The sequence below is a fragment of the Bombus terrestris genome, chromosome 10 (assembly GCF_910591885.1).
Source record: "Bombus terrestris chromosome 10, iyBomTerr1.2, whole genome shotgun sequence".
NCBI lineage: Eukaryota > Metazoa > Arthropoda > Insecta > Hymenoptera > Apidae > Bombus > Bombus terrestris.
The window spans coordinates 10,331,319-10,351,675 of NC_063278.1; the positions used below are offsets into that span (position 1 = coordinate 10,331,319).

General features: G+C 43.3%; 1 protein-coding gene across 2 annotated transcripts in view; it reads right to left on the reverse strand.

Moving 5' to 3' along the window:
• The window catches only part of LOC100643333 (unconventional myosin-IXb), a 90,649-nt gene that overhangs the window by 57,176 nt on the left and 13,116 nt on the right, over positions 1-20,357 (reverse strand). Inside the window, exons 1-2 of one of the 2 annotated variants that reach the window (XM_020864982.2) lie at positions 4,479-4,566; positions 869-2,040 (exon numbers count right to left, since the gene is read on the reverse strand). In XM_020864982.2, coding sequence (XP_020720641.1) covers positions 869-1,235 — 367 coding nt within the window. In that variant the 5' untranslated portion in view covers positions 1,236-2,040; positions 4,479-4,566. Of the gene's footprint in view, positions 1-868; positions 2,041-4,478; positions 4,567-20,357 lie in introns of those variants that run through there. The other variant, XM_048409595.1, reaches the window with a different exon arrangement.

Below are 20,357 nucleotides of genomic sequence, written 5' to 3' on the forward strand. Positions count from 1 at the left end.
ACGATTACTCAATTTTAAACAGATTTTTTTTCAGATTGTAAATAACTCAAGGTGTAATTTCAAGTTTTAGTTTAGGAGCAAAGAATATCTGTTAAAGAATTCGGTTCGGACAGGCATAAATCTAAGCGATCACGATTCACGCCGGTGAAAAAGCATAAATTTTAAGAAAGAGATATCCAATTACCAGAACGATGCGTTTCATTGTGCGAAAAAACCGCCGCAACAAAATAACAGTCGGTGAAAGTAACGAGAAACGTCGATTTAACTGGTCCCGTCCCGATCCCGGTCAATTGAACCGTTTCTATTTTCGATGCATGGAACAGCTTGAAACGACCCGCTCGCTGTTCCCCGTAAATTGTCATCCGCGATTGTTCGTTCCTCCTACGTAAATCTATTACCCGCAACGCGGAGCCTTCGCGCCAGCCAGGTGCATCGTGATGTCTATCCCATAAAGTCCCATAAAATGAAACCAAGTTTGATCAACGTTATGGAACTCGATTTATCGTCCCTATACTCTGTTCGCTTGCAATTCCTATGTTCCACGGCGATAGAACTATCTACGAGTTGATTTTTCTCGTGATTGTGCGATGATACGATAACAATTGTAAGAATTTCTTAATTTTAGAGTTAACAATCTTTATAAATCTGAAATAACAAAACTGATCGATGAAATTGATTTAAAAATTGCATCGAGTTCTGAAGAAATTAGTTTGGTTTTTGACACATTTCACGTGTCAATTTAACAGTTTATTTATCTATCCCACTATTTCTAATAATTTTATTTCAAGCGTTGAAATCAGGGCGTATCATCCTATACAATGACCTCTCCGACATTTCTGTAAGAAACGACAACTATATTAAGACTCACCAGAAGAAAGCTTAGACCTCTGTAACAGCCAAGTCTGTAACGCGAGACGTTCCCTGTGCCTGCAGAAGAACTCCGGCCTGATCCCATGCCTCTTGAGGAACTCGTCGCACTTTCTGAATGCGGCCAAAGCCTTGGCCGCCTCGACCTCGTCGATGTCCGCGAGAACATTCGGGCAGGAGCTTCGTCTCGATGACGAGGAACGCTCCTCGTAAGTCTCGTCGGGCAAGAGCATCCCCATTCCCGCAGGATAGGATCTCCAGGACCACCAGCACCGCTCGACGATCCCCTCGTCTTCCTTTCGACAGCTGTCGTCGGTGTTCACGCCGCTCTGGCAACTTCCAGCTCGCGGCACTCGTCCAAAGCACATATTAATCCCGGCCCTTTGCCTCAGAAAACCGTTTCTAATTGGCCAGGAAACGAGTCTCAAGTTGCTTCACGCAAAAGCTGCTTCTCTCTCTTTTATTCCTTCCGTCTTTCTTGGCCGCTTTTCTTGCGGTGTTCGCGGCCGAACAGTTAATTTTCCGCGGCGCGAGTGACGGCCTGCTTCGTCGATCTCACCCCTAGAGCAGAGGGGCGACACGGCCTTAATGAGATTTCATCTCGATTAATAGGATTTCATCGCGGAAGCAGTCGGTCGCCCGAAGCGCGACCTCTTTCACGCGTACCACTGTTGTTGCAGGCATATTGCTTGGCAGATATTTTTTTCCACTTGGCGAGGAAGGTGGCTTCAACGGCGCCTTCGTTCTCGATTTCTCCCAGGTCGCTAATTGAATCGAACACCCGGCGAATCGGTTTATTGGCTACGAAAGCATCCACACCTTCCCTCTTGGATGATAGTCAAGCCTCAAAGATTTCCTCCAGGAGTTGTTCGACTCAGCGTGGTACGTGGCTCGAATTCGAACACATCCGTTTCGTAATCTCCGTGAAATCGATCGTCCACACACCGGTAGATCGGCATCGATCCGGATCACGTCGCAAGCGTTGATACTCGGCTTTCACCCGATTCGACATTTTGCGCCTCAGCTTTGCCCGCTCTGTTCCATGCTTTCGCTGTTGATCGCGTCCAGAACCGACTTTCCAACGGTGTTTCCACGGTACAGAGAGATCGCTTACGTTTCACACACTTCCGCGCCATCGTTCTTCCAGACGAGACGACAGGTCCTCTGGGTGTCCTGGAAAAGGAAGGATGTCGCTTGTGAGCCACAGGTTTACCTCAGAATCTGATGTTTCTCTATGTCTATCGACCCTTTGTCTTTCTCTTTCTAGTTATAAGAAATCATCGTTTGTAATAAGTAAACTGTGAGTGTTTATGAATTTTTGTTATCTACAAATTTCGGAATGCACAGAATGTACGTAGCATGCAGAAATGTATTAAACGTTTAAAATATTCGTTAGAGTGTTTGGCGAGGCAAACGAATCTCTTTTATGTTTTCGTTTCTTTAGTTATCACCAATTTGAATTCTACGCAATTCAATTTAAAAAATGCTACAAATTTTGATTGGATGACATTCCGACTCGAATACGCGCCTCTTTTTTCCCAGCTGCTGAAAGCTTTTTTTGTTTTCATCGGTGCAACGATAAAAAGTGTCGTTTCGGTTAATAATAGAACTTTGAATTCCCAGCGTGGAAATTGATACATTTCCTCGTTTATGAGACACGAATAAAACAACGGTATGCTAAGAGTTATAGCGGATATTCATGGGATTATGGGAGACAGCAGTACGATTTAATAGCGCGACCATTTCCATTTTAGAGGGTTGGCCAACAATAAACATATTAACGGTCCCGTTACCACCGTTACAGTAACAATACACGTTTCCATTCAACCCCGACGCGTTGACGTATTTTCCAGCATTTGCTCAGTTTTTACACGCCGCGCAATATTCCTTTCACGTTCAATTTCGTCGCAACTGTTAAACCCTTTTTGTAGATTTAAAAGGACGCTCATCGATAAAGCATTTTTTTTTTCTTGTTTTATGATCTTGTTTAGTTAACTCGGTGGATTCTGCCAACGATGATGAGCTTGCGAGAAAGGTAAGTTCGCCAAACTTGTTTCGTCGTTTCCAAGAAAGATTAGCCAACATCGCCATACAGAGAGAATGTAAGACGAACCTAGAACATTAATTAACGAAAACACGCCGTCGATTCGACTGAAAAAGTCTCGCGACAAGCCGATCGGTAGCGTTGACGGTCCTACAACACGCGAACACGCCGTAGCCCTTGGTTAATCCTGCTTAATCGTCAACACACATTATTGTCGTTTATGGAATCTTCTTCGATATCTTAAGAATCGTACACAATGACACGGATATGTCACTGAAAGTTCTACATTACCTTTTTACCGTATAGCAACATTAAAGTAAAGTCGTTTTAAAATTAAAAATATTTGCTAGAAAAGGTAATTCTAAACAAATTATTATTTTATTATTCCTAGTAATATTTTCCAACGCAGAAATTAATTTTAAACCGTGCGAATTTATAATTTCTTAACGTTCAACGAATCGAGCTACTTTCGTGTCACCCTGTATTAGGAAAGTAAGGCAAAATATTTCATCTCTAATTTATTTATTAACCACCGACCTAGAAATTACAGGCTCTTTTAGTATCCTATCGTTTCGTACAAATCATTCCTTTTCTATTATTCAAAGAACATCGATAACGTCCAATTAGGCGTACTAAATGCCACTCTCGATTGCCTGATCGTCTCAATCGTCATGTAGGGGAATACCGTTACCTCGATGTTAATCCGCGAGCTGTGGTTCGTTATCGTGCGGAAAACATTCATCAGAAAGTCCCATAGGAGCCGTGATACGTTCGATCGCCGTGTGGACGTCGCTTTAAACCGCGATGCATAAACATCGCGATGAATAAGAGGGAAGGTACGGTGACTCGACACGTGCCACCCACGGTGAATTACAGTATTCGTGGATCCACTCGACGATCCGGGGACCACCGGTAGTTCAATACACGAATAAAGATTGAGATTGGAATCTCCGACACCAGGAAACCGTTCGTTTCATCGAATCGATGCCTTCCTTTGCCTATCTCCCACGAAATCTAACCGGCCAATCGACCGAATCGTCGTGGATTGTCCGAGAAGACCCGACCACGGCCACGGATCGATTTTTCGTTTGGTAAATTATTTAACTACGTCTGAATTATCGTGCGTTGTAAAACAGCAAAGAACTCGTACATAAAATTCGTGTATGTATAAATAACAAGTGTGAAAAATATCATCATAATTCAATGAATTTTCTAGAACATGAAGGGACCAGCGGAAAATAGTACAAGCTTTTTATTTTTTCCAAAACTTGGTAAATACAGGATGACACGTAAGACTCAGATTTACGTGGAAGAAATATGCTACAAATGTTTTTACTTACGTGTACGTGTATAGTACCGTGTTTTAATATTCGAAAACATAACTTTCGACTCTTCGTGTGAATTTGAATAATACTTAGCAATTTGTACTTCTAAGGAAATTTAAGAAATGATCAAGATTAGAAGAGATTTAATAAAAAATGTAGGAAAAGATCGACAGATCTTATTTTTCCCTTTTAACAATGGTAATTGCAAAAATAACTTAGGACTGTTAACGATCAAGGCACACCTTGTGCTCGTGTTGTGCTCTCTGCTCTTCCGTTCGTACATCCGAGTCTCTGACCTCGCCTCTCCTCCACGTCGAAAAGCAGAGCCCGGGGCGACAGCGCGGGAACCTCACGGCCGCCTGATAAATTTACGTCCAATGAGTTTAAAGCGTATTAGTGCGAGATAAATTTCGTCCTTTGCCTTACAAGTCCCGCGGGCGACGAGAGCCAAGATCGACTAGCAGCTAGTTATACTTCCCTCGTGATCCATATTTTCCCTGCCTTGCGATTATTGCGAATCAAAAGGATTCTCTCTGGCAATAGTACACCGCGAATTTTTCACGTGTCGACACGCCTCGAAAGATAAAACAGAGATAAAATTTCAACGACTACCAGAAAATTTTGGGAAAGATAAAACAGAGATAAAAGTTCAACGTCTATCAGAAAATTTTCGGAAACACCGCTCTTTGATTTAAAATCCATGGCTACAAAAAGTATCTCTACATGCAATGAAGTTTAATGTTTCATCGGATTCTACATTTCGTTCTCATAGTATCAGATTCTGTAAGAAATGTAATATACTTGAATGTGATTAATTAACATCTATGTAATAAACGTAAAAATTGAAGATAGATAAAGGCCTCTTTGTTCTCCACTGTCATTTTTCTTTATCCTCAAAAGAAAAATTATTCTGAAATTTAAGAAACTATCGGCGTTATACAAGTACTTTGATACATTTAGAATAAATAGAAATATAGCGAACCTAAATCTCAAAAAAAGCCAATATTAGAACCAATATTAGAGCGAATAAAAGTCGAAGATAAAAACTACACTCTATTATTGTGAAAATTTGCAAATACCAATATCCGGTCCTAATTTTAAACGGCAACTTTAGCGCTGAAGGCGAGGCAAGGTCTCGATTCTCGTAAATCGATACCGGCGCGGCAGTAAAGAGCGAACGAAAGCGCTGGCCACGCGAAAGTTAGTTTAACCGCTCGCCCCCTCTCCCGGAGATTTACCTTAGAACGTAAAGCGTTCACGATAATTTTATTTCGTCGGCCGTGTAAGCCGTTCAGCGTGTGTCTGAGTGTGCGTGTAAACCGCGCGTGTATCGCGCCGGTCCGGGCATATAATATGCAACGCGGACACCATGCATCCTGCTCTGCACCCTCGTGTCTGCGAGTCGTGGGAGAGATAGTTGCACACAGAGAAGAGAAGAAAACGAAACGGCGGAGGAACGGGAGAAAATGAGCATGTAGAACAACGTGTAAAGCCCGAAAGCTACGGAAATTAAGGAGGGCGAAGGATATTTTCGAGTAGATCCTTCCGATAAAGAAGCAAGAAAGAAAAAGCCAACAACTTGTGTAAGAGTAACGGAATAATCTGACGTGTAGTCTGGGGAATAGTAAAAAACCGGAAGGTGAAAAGAAACGGGAGACAGAGGGAGGAGAATGGACATCGTCGTGGAAAGTGGCAGGAAAAACGAGCGATACGAGAGAGCATAAATAACTACCTGCGAGGACGAAACAACGAGAAGAACGGGACGATGTGGTTGGCGGAGGAGGAGAAGGGATTAAGATAGTGAAACAAAGGGAAACGAGAGAGAGGTATTCTCTCGTGGTAATAGATGGTTGAAGAGAAAAGGAAGAGAAAACGAAACAGGCATCGTAGTGTTGGCGGAAGGGTGGGAACCATCCCGTGGATGGGGGAGAGTTAACAGCGTGTATTTAAGAACGTTCGCGTTACACTCCAGCTTTTAACCGGAGAGACCATTCGTATAGCGCGTTTAAGAAACGCGAACGCATACGTTCTGCGTACGAGCGAGGGCGAGCCTGTGATTAGGGCCCCAGTTGGCCCCTCGGGGCCTTATAACCGCCCACTACACCGGTACTAAGGAAGAAAAGAAACAGGCGAACGAGAGATAGAGGCAACACGAGTTTCAGACATCTTCGCGGGACCGCGTGGGAACGTATCGGCTCGTCTATCATCTTAACCTCCCTCGCGTTGCGTTTTCTCCCTCTGGGAGTATAGGAATGCAGCCAACCCCACGTCCCTGCCGCCTACCGAGTACACAGGGTGATTATAAAGTACTTATCGCACGTGTAGATCGTGTTACCAGGGCTATTCGATCGGATTTACCCGATTACGTTCCTCTTTCGACCAGACGCTCATGTTCATCCTCATCGTCGACCTCTTATCCAACCGGATCGAATGGAATTGTAATTTTAACCCTCCATCCGAAAATGGATTTTTCCGCGCCATACACGCGCAAATCCCAAATGCGTGTTGGATGTCGAGCACAATCACGTACTTCCGGATTACATAATATTGGAGGGCGTATAAATTACCCTGTCATTCAACATCGTTCATAAATATTAGGATAATCGAAGTAAATTAAAAAAGAGGATTACCAATGAGAATTTTGAATTCATGGAAAGTAAGGATATAAAATACATAATAAAAGTTTGAGAGAAACTGTCCGCGGGAATTACGGAATAATAAATTAGTAATTGCTAGATGGTTCCATAGATGTTTCAAACTAAATCTTGTTGAGGAAAATTAGAACGATAATTTTTAGATGTCTCCGAAACTCTGGTTAAAATTCAGGTTTGGTTATAATATTCATGAACCATGTAATAGTAGACACGATGAGAAAAGTAGTAATACAAAGACCGAGATTAATTAAAACTTCAATTAAATACATAATTGATGAGATTAAGATCCCAGTACTAAACACGGTATGATTTCTTTATAGGATAAAGTTTCAAATGAAATAATAATTCTCGACAATTGTACTAAATCCTTATTAATCATTCTGATTTAACTAATTTTTTCATAACACGCTAATATTTATAAACGGGATTATACATTGTAAATTTTCATTATTTAGATTATTTATCGTTAGCCTGGATTGAATCCAATACGGAAACAAATGAATTTTCTGCAACCGATTAGTTTCTTGATATATTTACGGTGTAATGTATTTTTTACTTTTAAACATTGGCGAATCGATGCCGGACACCGTGGAATTTTCGAAGGTAGTCGAATGTAGCGCGCGAAACTCATCAATCAATTTTCCCGCGGCGACCATCGGCCCCTCGTAAATTATACAGAATCGCTGATGCACCTTAATCAGCTCGATAACGCGTCGAACGAGCAGAAATCAATTTCACCGGTCTACTTTTAGCGTCACCAGTTCTGTTCGCGAGCCCCTGATGGCCAGAGCAATTTTACTCGCGTTCACTCGCGGGCACGCATTAAAAACTTCCACTTAGTGAACTCGTTACGCGAACCAGCCACGGCCTGGCAATTTCGTAACGGTGATACCGAAAGAAGGGAAAGTCCTAGATGGAATAAAACGTTATCTCGGCCCGGCTGCCGTTTTCCCACGCTTATAAACCTATTAAATTAAAACGATACCCAAATTTATTGAACAATCTAACATGGCACATATTTCAATCATCGAACATTTTTATTTTTAATTTCAGCGAGTTTTCAGGATTTCGAAAGATTTTACAGATTTCCGAAGATTCAACGAATTTTCAAAGATTCCGTCGATGGTTCCAGCGATATTTGAAAGGCTAATGTTTCCAATATTTGAAAAGATGCTTGAACTCACACAGCTGTTGGTCGAAACGAGGCAAAATGCAGGTCTTGGCCCGTACACGCGCAACGTGAGAGGCCACGGAACAAAATGTAGCTGTGTACGTATATAATCAAGCAAAAGAAGAGAAAAAAGAGGAAGTTTGGAAGAGAGAGGAAAGGATCGGTGCGTGAGGCGGGCGGCAAAGTGCCGGGTCGTGTGTTGTACACACTCGGCGTCGATGATGACGTGCTGATGTTACGCTGCTATTACTTAGCATCCCCCAGGCGGTCAGCGGCAGTGTAGGTCACGGAAAGGTTTTCGAAACGCCTCGACTGGAACCAGAGAAACAGAGCTTGGTACCGTGAGAAACGCACTTTGGCATCGTATATAAGAAATACACGAAGAAAATAGTCCTGTGAACTCTGAATTATTTCTATTTCGGATTTTAACAAGTCTCGTGTGTAACACGTTTTACACGGTATACGTGATACTTGTTTATTCTTATGTTATATTGTACTGCAGAAAATTCTACTGAATTATTTACGAAGCTTTGTCTATATAGATAAAGAAAAATGTCACGTACAAATATGCGTTATGTAGTATTCAACGTGTTCATAAATCACTGTGGTCAATTATTATCTCGAAACCAAAAATAACGAATCGAAAATAAAAATATAATAAAGAAGTGACGAAATGTGTGAGTGAGAATTAGACTAAAGATCTTGATAAAAAAAACGTGTTAAACTTACTTTGTCTTGCGAAAGAGATTTTTAAAAATTGTACTTCGCATTTTTTTGAATATTCTTAGATGTTTCAAAGAATCGAATTTCCCGAAATTTCGATTCTATTAAACATCCGGTTGTAAGAAGAAGCGGCGATATCAAACGAATTCTTATTCGGTTCCTGGCGCTCGTAGCCTTAGGATCGGCCCAGTTCCCAACGAAAGAATCTCACGGACGTGGGTGGAGTGGGCGGCTCGATTAGTCGAGCCAATAGTCCGTGGGATTAAAAGCTTACAGGCGACGAGCAATTTGTATTCCGTTCGCGGGGTCATCGCCGCGACGCGGCTGCCCTTCGAAGAATCTTGGCGCCGCCGTCTGGCGCACACACCAGCCCAAGGACACCCGTTAGATCGCGAACGTGCATCTCTTCCGCGGCCACGGGACCTCTGGAGCTGCCTTGCCGGAACAGGGATTCAACGGATGGCAAAAAAGCTTAATTAAAATTCCAGTCTTGCTAAGTCTGCTCGCGGAAAACGTCGACGAGGCCAAAGAGGGAAAAACGCGTAAAAGAGAGGGAGAAAAGCTCGGTGGCTAGCCCTGCTGTAACAGCGACGCGCGGTGACGTCTCGAGAAAACGCGGAAATAAATAAGCCGCGGCGCACTTGGAATATTTCAAAGGCCACCCTGTTCCCGACGTGCTCGCCAGGCGAGCTTTATTCGGCGAGAACGCGGCGTCTCGTTCGAGAGCTTTTTACCCCGTGCAACCCCCACATCCACCAACCCTTAACGCTAGCCCTCTTTCATTAAGTACGCGCGATTCAAACGTGCGTAAACGAGGCTACGCTCTCAAGCCAAGCGGAGACGTTCTTTAATTTTCGATGTCGAACGGTGTCGGCAACGCCAGCTTCTCGCTTTGTCCCTCTACTCGCTTGAACGACACGAGCACGAGCTCTTAGAGACGTCTTTGCGTAAATAAACGCGTGTATTCGTCGCGCGAAATGCATTCGCTGTTTTGTTCTGCCCGTTTCGTTCTATGCCAAGAAAAACGCGTAATCCCGTGTAATGAATGGAGATGGAAGATGTTCAGTCTGGAGACGAGGAAGAATAATTCTATGGAATCGTGCGCGATGTAATTTGTGAAACGAAGAATCAGGGAAGAAGTGATGATTCTAGAGTGCTTCGTGGAAAAGGAAGAAGGAAAAAATTAGGTGAAACGTTCATTTTCTGAAATCGTATACGATGTAAGAGGAGTTAATGGACGAAAAGTATCGTAAAATAATATTTCCTAGGATTCTAGAATCCTTCGTAGAAAGGAAACAGTGGAAAGAATGGAGGAAAAATTAATGGCCCAACGATATACGTTAGCTCGATGATTGTCGGACAGTGGGCAACGGGGCGTGAGATGAACCTCGTACGAGGACTCTGTGCAGGATGTTCGTATAAGATGACACGTCGATTGAGATTTCGTCTACGACCCGGATGAACGGCCATCCTCCGCAACAGGTGTCACCGTGACCAGCGGACCGTTAAAAAATAGAAAACCGCTGACCAGACAGGCGACTTTCCATCGATGCCTGAAAAATCCCCGAAGCCCAATCGGCCAGAAAATATTTTAAGCCGCGGAATCGCGCGTCCCTCGATAGAACCGCATCGAGATCGATAGCACTGTCCACGGAAATGAATACCGGACGGATCGAGGTTGGATCCAGCGAAAAATCGCGCAACGAGACACGTTCCCGCGATCATATTTTACGTAGAGAACGCAAACGCGCTCCGACTAACCAGCATCTGGAGGATTTAAAAAACGTATGTAAATTTGCGACAAAACTACGCATCCTGGATCTAATTTTTGCGAAAGATCCAGACACGGACCTCGCACAGTTTCGTTACGCGAAAATTATTGCCCGCAGCTTGGCATCAGTTTGTTTCTAGCTCTGCTACTATTATTATTCGGACTTTTAGCCGGATTTCATATATCAAACGTAAATTTGAGAAATGGACTCGGAGAAAAAATGAACACCAGCCGTAGAAGGAGAGATCATCAAGCTCCCTCTTCCATTTTTGGATCGGAGACTCGATGCGAACCCGTGTCGCGTGAGAGAAGAGGTCCAATCCGTCTCTTACGACCACGCATCCCGTCTTCACTCCGAGGAACCAAGTCGAAGAAAACGACGAACCATCGCCATCCAACATTGGACTCGATGCACGCAGACAGCAGAGTCTCCACGAGTCCACGAAGCGCGAATAATTATTATCGGACGGTCGGTAAATTTCGTAGGTCGGCTACCCGCCGCGAAAACCTGAACCAAAGCCAATATGGCTGCCCTGGCCTGGCGAATTTTTCGATATATCTCCCGTGTGGCATGCTTTGTGCCTCTCGCAACCGTGACCTCTCGACCCGCGTTCACTCGGTACACGATGTACCATATAATTAGAGGGTCAGACCAGTGGTGAGGTCCCTCCCTCCAAACTCGACGCTCCCACATCGACGCTGAAAACATCACCAGATCGCGAAACAGCCTTGGCCTTCCACTGGAAACCGAGCAAGAGAGGGAAAAGAAGATGGAACGAGACAGGTAACGCACGAAAGATCGGCGGCCGGAGATCTTTTATCGTTAATTTATCCATCGAAGATTTCACTTAATTCTTTAATGAGCGAGTACCAGGACGCGCGCGCCCGAGTGTGCACGCACGCATCCCACGAGAAAAAGAAAATATCGGAGGAGGCATTATTGTTCCGGCGTACGGTCTTGTAGCAAGTATTATAACCGTGCGCTTTAATTCGTCGGAGGCTAATTTCACCTCAGCAACGCGATAATAAATTACGATCAAGTCCCGGAGAACTGGCGGATGGGTTCCAACGATAACCGACGCGTTCGCGAATTTAACTCCGCGACTCTCCTGCGTCTGACGTTTATGACGAACGTTCTGTCAGTGGCTTCACCGTGGCAAAGTCGAGGGGGATGTTTATAAATAATTCAAGAGTTTAGACACGCGAGTAGAAGGGATTAATCAAAGCGGCGATAAAGATTCTCGCGTTCGTCGTCTGTGTTCGTTATCTGAACTAGGATCTACAAGCTACTACATCCACCGAAAATCGAATGTTTTTTAAGCAACTATGGAATTCCCATGAAAAATCAACGAGACTTGTAAAAATCTGTTCTTTTCAAGCGCTAATAGCCTCTGTCAAATGATACAACCGAAAATCATGTCCTAACACGGTAACGATAAGTATCAATTTCTGTGAACTAATCGAATCCCAAATTTAATCGAAGCCACGTTCGTTCTCCCAGACTTTCTAGTTTCTTATCATCGAGGCGATCTCGACGAGCTCTCACCTATGATTCAACACCATATTTTTCAAACTTGTGACCGCTGACCTGTGACCAGTGACAACCGTAAAAAGTCGAGACACGTATACAGAGGGACACACGCGACGACGTCGTGTGGCGCGATTCTAGACTAATTAAATCTCGATGTTTCACGGTGTCAGCCAGTCGCACTGGACGATCACGATCTGTCGACCGATAAGCCACGAGCAGAAGGGATTAAGGAAACGCGCCTGACTCGGTGTCCCCTTCGAGGAAACAGCTTCGATAACTAGAAGGCCCGCTTTCCTGCTCGCCAACTGACATACTGATCCTGTCCATCGTACTTGCTCGACGTTAAATTAAAGAACGATGGATTCAAAGCGTATCGAATCTCGATAAACGAAAGTAAACCAGTAAATATAATTTCTAATTTTTCGTATTGAAAATAAGTATAAAATTTGGAATTCTCCTGATTCAATTGATCGAATATTGCTGGTTAGCAAAGAACAATTCAGAGAATCTATGTATCACACGTAGATTTATACGCACGTATTTAGCGAAAAAAATTTACATACATTTCTGTATTACAATGCCGCGATTCAAGCCCTAGAAATCGTGAACTATTCAAGTACCAGACGAAACCTAAATTCCAAAGCTTTCTATTTATTCCGCGTGAATAGGAAATTCAGTTTAGCTTCTATCATTCCATTAGTATTCAATTTAGCTTCCACATTCCTACACTGCGATCGCTGAAATCAAACCCGAAAATCTCGAACCCTTAGAAATCACGAACTATTCAAAAATCTACGAAAACTGAATACCAAAGGCCCGGTACCCGCAAAACCGTAGTTTATCCTGGATATTGAAATCGAGAATCATTCACTTGGAGAATCGAGGACGATCAAGGATCGAGGGAACAAGCAGCCTGTGCTACCGCCTTTGCAAACGCGCGGCCTTAAAACGACGATGCCACGATAACGATACGTATGGGCTCCGGCTAGCTTAAACGTCTACCTATCCCGCTCCCAGGCCGAGAGGATACGTGTACGAGCGCATCCTGGTACACGGAACGATGGCTAGCACCGACTCAGAGAAAAAGGATAGAAGGAAATGCAGGAGAAAGAGAAGACGCGGCCACGGTGCCTATTTACCAGCCCCATATTTACACGCGTACACCAACAGAGAAGACCGTACGTACTCACGGCCCTCTCTTTACCGGCTAATCTCTCATCTTAGATCGCGTCCGACCGGCGCACGAACCTTAGACTCTCGCTCGCAATTATCGCAACGCCGATATTCGGCTTCAAAGGGTATCGGGGAAAGGACGAGCACGGAGAATGTCGAAGATCCTCTTTCTATGGAATGAGAAACGTCCTAAGCGTCCAACTACACGCTACACTGAAAGAGATTCAAACCGATCGTACCCACGACGTACGTAGCAATTGAACATCCGAGAGGAAAGGCTGAATCGGTGATTGAGAATTCCGAATGAGAATACAACGTGTTATTCCGTTTTAGGTCGTTAGAAGTCCCGAAAGGATTATAGGCTTTAATCACCGAACGATCGTTAAGTTTGGTCGATTAAGGCATCTCTTGGCTGTCACCCATCGAAGATAGGAGACGTCTCGTTTTTCGACCGGACACCGATGCTCGACATCTTAATGGAGTTTCACAAGTTTTTCTTGTACGAAAGACGCACGCTGCACGGAGGTGAAAGAGAGGCAGAAGAGGCGATACTTCTCGGCGGCTGTGTAGTAAAAAATAACGAGGACGGGGAAGCCGGAGCCCGGAGAAAAGGGCAGAGAGAATTATCGGTGTAATTTGTACCGCTTCCTCCGCGAGAGGCCGAACCGTAAAGTAACTTCGACCGTTTGGAACGTGACGTATCGCGGCGGGAAGTTTCAAGGAGCGCGGGAACCGTTGATAAACTTGTGTTTGGATGATCGTCGAACAAATGGGAAACGGGTGGCATTGGAGAACGGTAGAGATCCCGGGCTGGCAAGAGGCGCCGCTTAAAGTCAAGAACGTGCAACCGACTATCCAGCAACCGACGTCGCTTATTTATCTCCACAGTGGATCTGTGACGAGGGTTGCTTCGAAACAGCTCTTTTCCCCAAAATTAATCGAACTACCGTGTTTCTCTTCTATTTTAACCTCTATAAAAAAATAGTAAAACGTTCTTCGTTCGACCCATGTGAAAGTCAATCCCCAGAAACTGACATTTCGAAATCCTAATGATTCTTAATTGTCAATTACTCTCTTCTCTTTCTTGATTAACAACGATGACACGAATTCCGTCATACGACGCTTCTGCTGCGTCATTCGTTTCGAAAGAGCGATGTACCTTAACCAACGTATCAAGAACAGACTCGCCTAAAAGAGCCGAGAAATTATCGCATGTATATCCATCCAATTACGTCTAATTGCCCTAGAATAACGTCTAACCATGTTCACCAATAGCAGGGTTAACGAGTCGCGCGTAAATTTCAATTCTGACCCCATCTTCAGCCACATTTTACCATCCTCGATTCCCCTCGGAAGTACAGTAAGCCATGGCTTTAAAACCGACAACCCCCACAGTGGGTCGTGTGATGCATGCACACACGCGTGCATTCACAGTACACGTGCACCATCGTCGTCGCGCTCGTAACCCCCCTTCCTTCACCAACCCCTCCCCGTGTTACGTACTCGCTAATCTACCATCTTAGATCCTTAACTGCATTTGCATTCGAAACACGACGATGTAACGCCGACAATTACGAGACACCAGAATTACCGCGCCGCAATTGTAGTAATTATCACCGCTGTGTGCCCCGCAGCGCCGTGAGATCGAGGGGGTGGGCCGGCAATGATTTGTCCGTTTTCGGCAACCGGACATTTGCATGCCGACCCGTTTCCTTCGCCGTTCGTTGGCCTCGTAAGCTCTTCACTCCCACGCTGATAAAACCTCGCGGAATGTGATACCGATTCATTTCCAAGAGATTAAACAAAATGTGCAGCACGCGAAGAGAAGACGGCAAGTCTACTTATACTTAATTTTTTGATTGAAACTCGATCTCGTTCGAACACGAACGTATAAAATACTTTACTTATCATGTTTTCTTTCTGTAGACTTTCATTGGATTATAACCGCCTCTTATATGAAGGCTATAGTTAGAATTAGATTACAGGTGTTTACAATTTTCACCTGCATACGTGACAATTGTAATTATGCAAAAATGTACAAAGGCTCAAAATCGAAATACATTTTGCGTTTTATTTGGAGGACAAGGCGTAGTTGAATTAAAGTTTCACCGCTTTATCAATGTCGGAAAAAATGCGAATTTAGAGCGAACCGACGTGGGAAGGAGAGCACCGAATTCCGGCAGTCGCGAATCGAACGAGTCAGACGTCGATATGCGTAGGCCGCGAATGTAAATTAACATATTTCGCGTGTTTCACATTTCGAGCCATTCGCACTACATTTTTTATTTGTCTTTCTTCCCGATTATCGCGTTAATGTTATTTCGAAACTACCCATGGTAATTCGTCAAAGATGTTTTATATCACTCTTTGTTCCTTTAATTTTTATTATTATTCTTTATTTTATTTATTACAGTATCTATTATTATTTATCCGTATTAGAATACAACATATTAGATATAGAATTTATTTATTATAGTATTTATTATTATTTATCCGTATTAGAACATCCGTATTTTTAATTAGGATATTTAAGAAGAACGATGGATAAGGACACCCTGTATGGTGTTGCAATGCGAACGCCCGTGCCGGTCTATGGGGCACGAAAGGACAAGGTTAACATAGAAAGGGGTGGTCATGCCTATTGTATTGTAATACTGTTTAAACTCGGCCAGGTAATAGGGCGTGCTTACAAGTATTTAGAATGTAACGGGTGTCCTGATCGCAGTTGACCAGCCGCCAGAGTTCCACGCAGTCTCCTACAAGCGTAATCTGCCGTGAATCTCCCGTCGTTTCTCCTGCAGGAGAGCATGCCTATACCGAATAAAGAAGCGGCCGGTAACAAAGTAGAGAAGCAACGGGTACTGGATAGTAGCCGCGTGATCGCATCCTATTATACATATTGTTGTACGATCGCAACTATACCGGGTGAGATCGTTAGAACTTGTTAATTCAATAGAGAATTTACGTGAGGAGAGTGGAGAATGGAAAGATTTTGATCGTACGTTAAATTCAACACAGAGTTAATCTAGTAAGCGTAGAATGCTTTGTTCTAACACTTCGCTAAACGAAGAACGTTTTAAGATCAAGACAGAAACATCGTTGAAATGAAATTCAGCAAATCGTGATAACTTCAGCTTATTTACCTCTATCTTTCGCTTTGATTGCTTTAATGCAAGTTCCACACGATGACTAGGGAATCATCGCCAGCTCTAGTGTTGAAAGGTCGAATGAGAACGATCAAAATCCACTTGAAATTCTTATGATCGAAACTCAATTTAAATAGCAATCTCGAGCATTGAAATTACGTTGAAGATAACGAGCCATCCGATAACATTCATTCCAGCTACGCAACACCATAAATCCTGGCCGTGTCTCCAAATTACCGGAACGTCTAAAACGCGCGTTTACTTTCTCAGATTGCTCAATTTCGCGGAAACCTTTCATTAGCGGCGCGAGCGCGCCGACCATCCTTCAAGCTGCTTCGCTTAATGCCCGTCAAGATATGACAGTTCCACGTCAAAATTAATCCCGTGACCCCGATTACATATTCCTCGGGCGAGGCTATCAGAGTCCGCCTGCGAGTCGCGTATTCCTTCCCGACGAGGAAGTAATTTCTTTTGTCCATGTACCGGGTGCCCCACGGATGAGGAACAGCCCCACAGATCTTTCGTAACGAACCGAAAGGCCTTTATGGTTTTTCACGCTGCGAATTCCCTGCCCCGGTCGTAAAGATAAAGCGTTAAGTGCGGTTATTAAGATGTGCCATAGTTCCATTATGAATTCCCCGCGTACCGCCACCGTTTCCACGCTCGTGTCCTCTTCACGGTCCCATTCTTGTCCTCCTCCTACTCTCCCGGCTTAAACTTTTCCCCGGTTACAACGGCTGACTTGGGAAAAAAAGGATCCTCCTTACAAATTACCGCGCCATCGCGAAACGAAACGGTTCTCGCATTCAACGAACGAGGATTCGAATCAATATCGTGGTAGAGGCAAAGACAAGATAACTCGAGGGTACGATAGCGGTGATTAACAGGAAACATCATGAATTTCAAATCACGATGATTCATGACGGAGGAACCGACACCGTTACTCTGCGCCATGATCCCCCGACGATTTGCGAACAGGAAGAACTATAACCAAGGATCACGATGGAACTTCATATTCTACTGCAGTTCCTTGATTATCCAATTAGTGTTACGTATGAAATATTTCGTTTTTGCGACTATAAGGATGTGTGTAATAAATGGTAAATTGTTCTTGGCTGTCCAAATGATCATGAAATACGTAGACGATTACATAGCGTTTGTGTCACGGAATTCTTCCCATTCCCTACTTCTGCAGTTAGACAATTCATACGATTTGAATGAAAGGTTTTAAGTCTGCTAAAAGTGTAATACTTCTCTGTATTTATCTCTTGATCACCGCGTTATATGTTTCCAAGAAATATATATTCAAGATATTCGAAGACATAAAAGAAAACGGGAGAGAGAAATATATGTTATTAACCCTCTATAATAATCGAATTTTATCTCTTATGAGAGAAGAACGTCTAATTACCTATAATTTTTTATTCAGATCTAAAAGATAAAAACTAATCATTTCTATAAACAATACCACCGTAAAACGATGTAATACAGTGATACAGTGGTACGCCAACGAAATAGAAATTTAGTAATTAATAAAGTTTCCTCGATAGGATACTCTGATCGGTGTCTTTCAATTTCATCGAAAAAACAAAAAATGTTAAAGGACAACTAGTCTTGATTCAACAGCAGAGGCTTGTAAATCTGTTCTGTTTTTTTTTTTTTTCGTGAAGGAAAAATCGTGTGAATTTAATGACATGAACTTGAATTCCGTTATTTCTACGCGGTTATAAGGCCGATCGTTTCCACAGCACGTCGCAGTCCAAGGGAACAATTAAAATTCTCCGACAGCGACGGCGCAAGATCGAAGCAAGGAACGATAACAAGTTTGAACGCGTCGCGCGTGAAAACCATACGATTCGTGCAATCCCACGAGAGCCGGGTAATGTTCGCAAAAAGCTAACCTCGCTTCCTCGAGAAAATATCTTAAGTTTCGCCTCGACGCGGCGCGGCGTCTGGTTTGATCCTCTTAAAGGCCGGTTTCTCGCCCTGCCCTTGCTTCCATCGTTTCAACACGCTTCAAATCACCATTAACTATCATCAAACATTCTTATTAAACATCTGATGGATCAAAAAATTCCAAAAAAAAGAATAACGTTCGAATTTAAACCTCCGTATTTTTCTAATTCCCAATCTCTAATGACCGTTCAAAATCTGCCGATATTTCCAATTCAAAGGCGCGCAAAAATGCATAGAATGCGCATAATGTTCAAAGCTAAAAAATATATCCAAAGTATAATACCTCTTGTAATATCTAGTAGATGAAACAATTTTCCATCTAGACTCCATTTTTTTAAATTACATCCACGAGAATATGAATTTGCATAAATATCTGGAAAAAAAATAGCGCGAAAACTCGCAAATGGGACACGGGTCGTAGCGATTCATCCGCGGAGAATGTAACGACAACGATCGATACAGAACTAAAAGACTGGTATGGATGAACTGGAAAGAATCGTAAATCGAGCGAGTGAATGAGATTCCATCGGTTTTCCTCGAACGGGCATTGCGCGCTGGTTAATTGTGACAGATTAGAAATTCAAATGACGATACCGTGCGGCCGTAAAACCGGCGTAAATGAGTTGGAAGAGCAGCGAAAAGTGTCGGTAAGTACAGGGACAGATGTAATTCAGTGGGTCCGGCGTCGAAGGACACCGCGCACATGCTCCTAGGATACCGATATCCTTCGCGCACTTGGTGGCGCGGTTGAATATAAGTCATGAATTAAAGATCAGTCGGAAGGGGATTCTAATTAGCTGGTACACGTGGAACCGGGATTCCTGGCGCACCGTGAAAACGTATCGGTTTAATTGGAAAGAAGTTAAGCGTCTTTCAGCACCGCTGATCCGTCCGAAGCTCGAGCTATTTCGAGACAACGATACTTCACTGAGACCAGAAGAGACTTCGTCTAATTACCAACCAGCTCTTCCGAAAGACGGAACAAAAGAACTGTTGAAAAATGTTCCTCCCACGATCGAATTTAATATCGCCCGGAGAGGAATATCGGCGGTCCGATAACTTCTACGATGAATTCTTGTCTCTGTAAAAGGTGCACTATCGGCCGAAACTATTCAAACGCCAGTGCCTCTCGATAAGAATTTAATTTAATTAAAGAAATTATGCATGAATCGAACTGAACTGATTTCGTTCCTTAGATATATTTATCATAGCTATGTATAATGCAATGCGATTCGAATAATTTTTTTAAATCTCTCCCTAAAATTTGCAATCCAAATTCATGAAAAAACTGACGTTAATGCAAGCAGTGATATAATGGTTTGGAGCAGTAGTATAATGTATAGGAAATAATAAAACATATTATTGTAAAAATATTTAACTCATTTCTAACTTTAATAGATAATCTCAATTTGCAGTTCGTTCACTCTATAAACTTTCAATTAATTTGACAGTTACGAGTTAGTAACATACTGCTACTACAAGTCGAACGAAGCATCCGGATTCTTATGAACGGTAGGCGTATAGAGACATGTGGCGCGTTTCAGCGGACTCGTTTTTGCAGAACAAGAATCGTTCGACTCAATTTGGCGAGGAAACGATCCACAGTTGCCCCACGAATGGCCAATCCTATTGATTCACCGTTATTTACTCCAATTCTTGCTCGCGTTAAATGTACAAGGCACCACTTTATATTAAGTAGAATTCATTGTTTGCCTTTCGAAGAAACAAACGTAATCGGTCGTTATTCTGTGGAGCCATTTATCGTTATTATCTTTAAGAAGAACATGTTCATCCTTTAACAGCATGGAAATGAAACATGAAAGCACAAAGGTGACGGAGGTTTCGTTAACGACCGCGATTCCCAATGCAAATCGTCCCAGAGGAACGCGACTAGCCAGGATTCGCGCGGACGTTTATTACGAGCAAAGGTGACACTAGAATGGACCACGGTGGACGTGGCTTTTTGCCACATCGTCGCCGTCTCCACGCGGTCTGT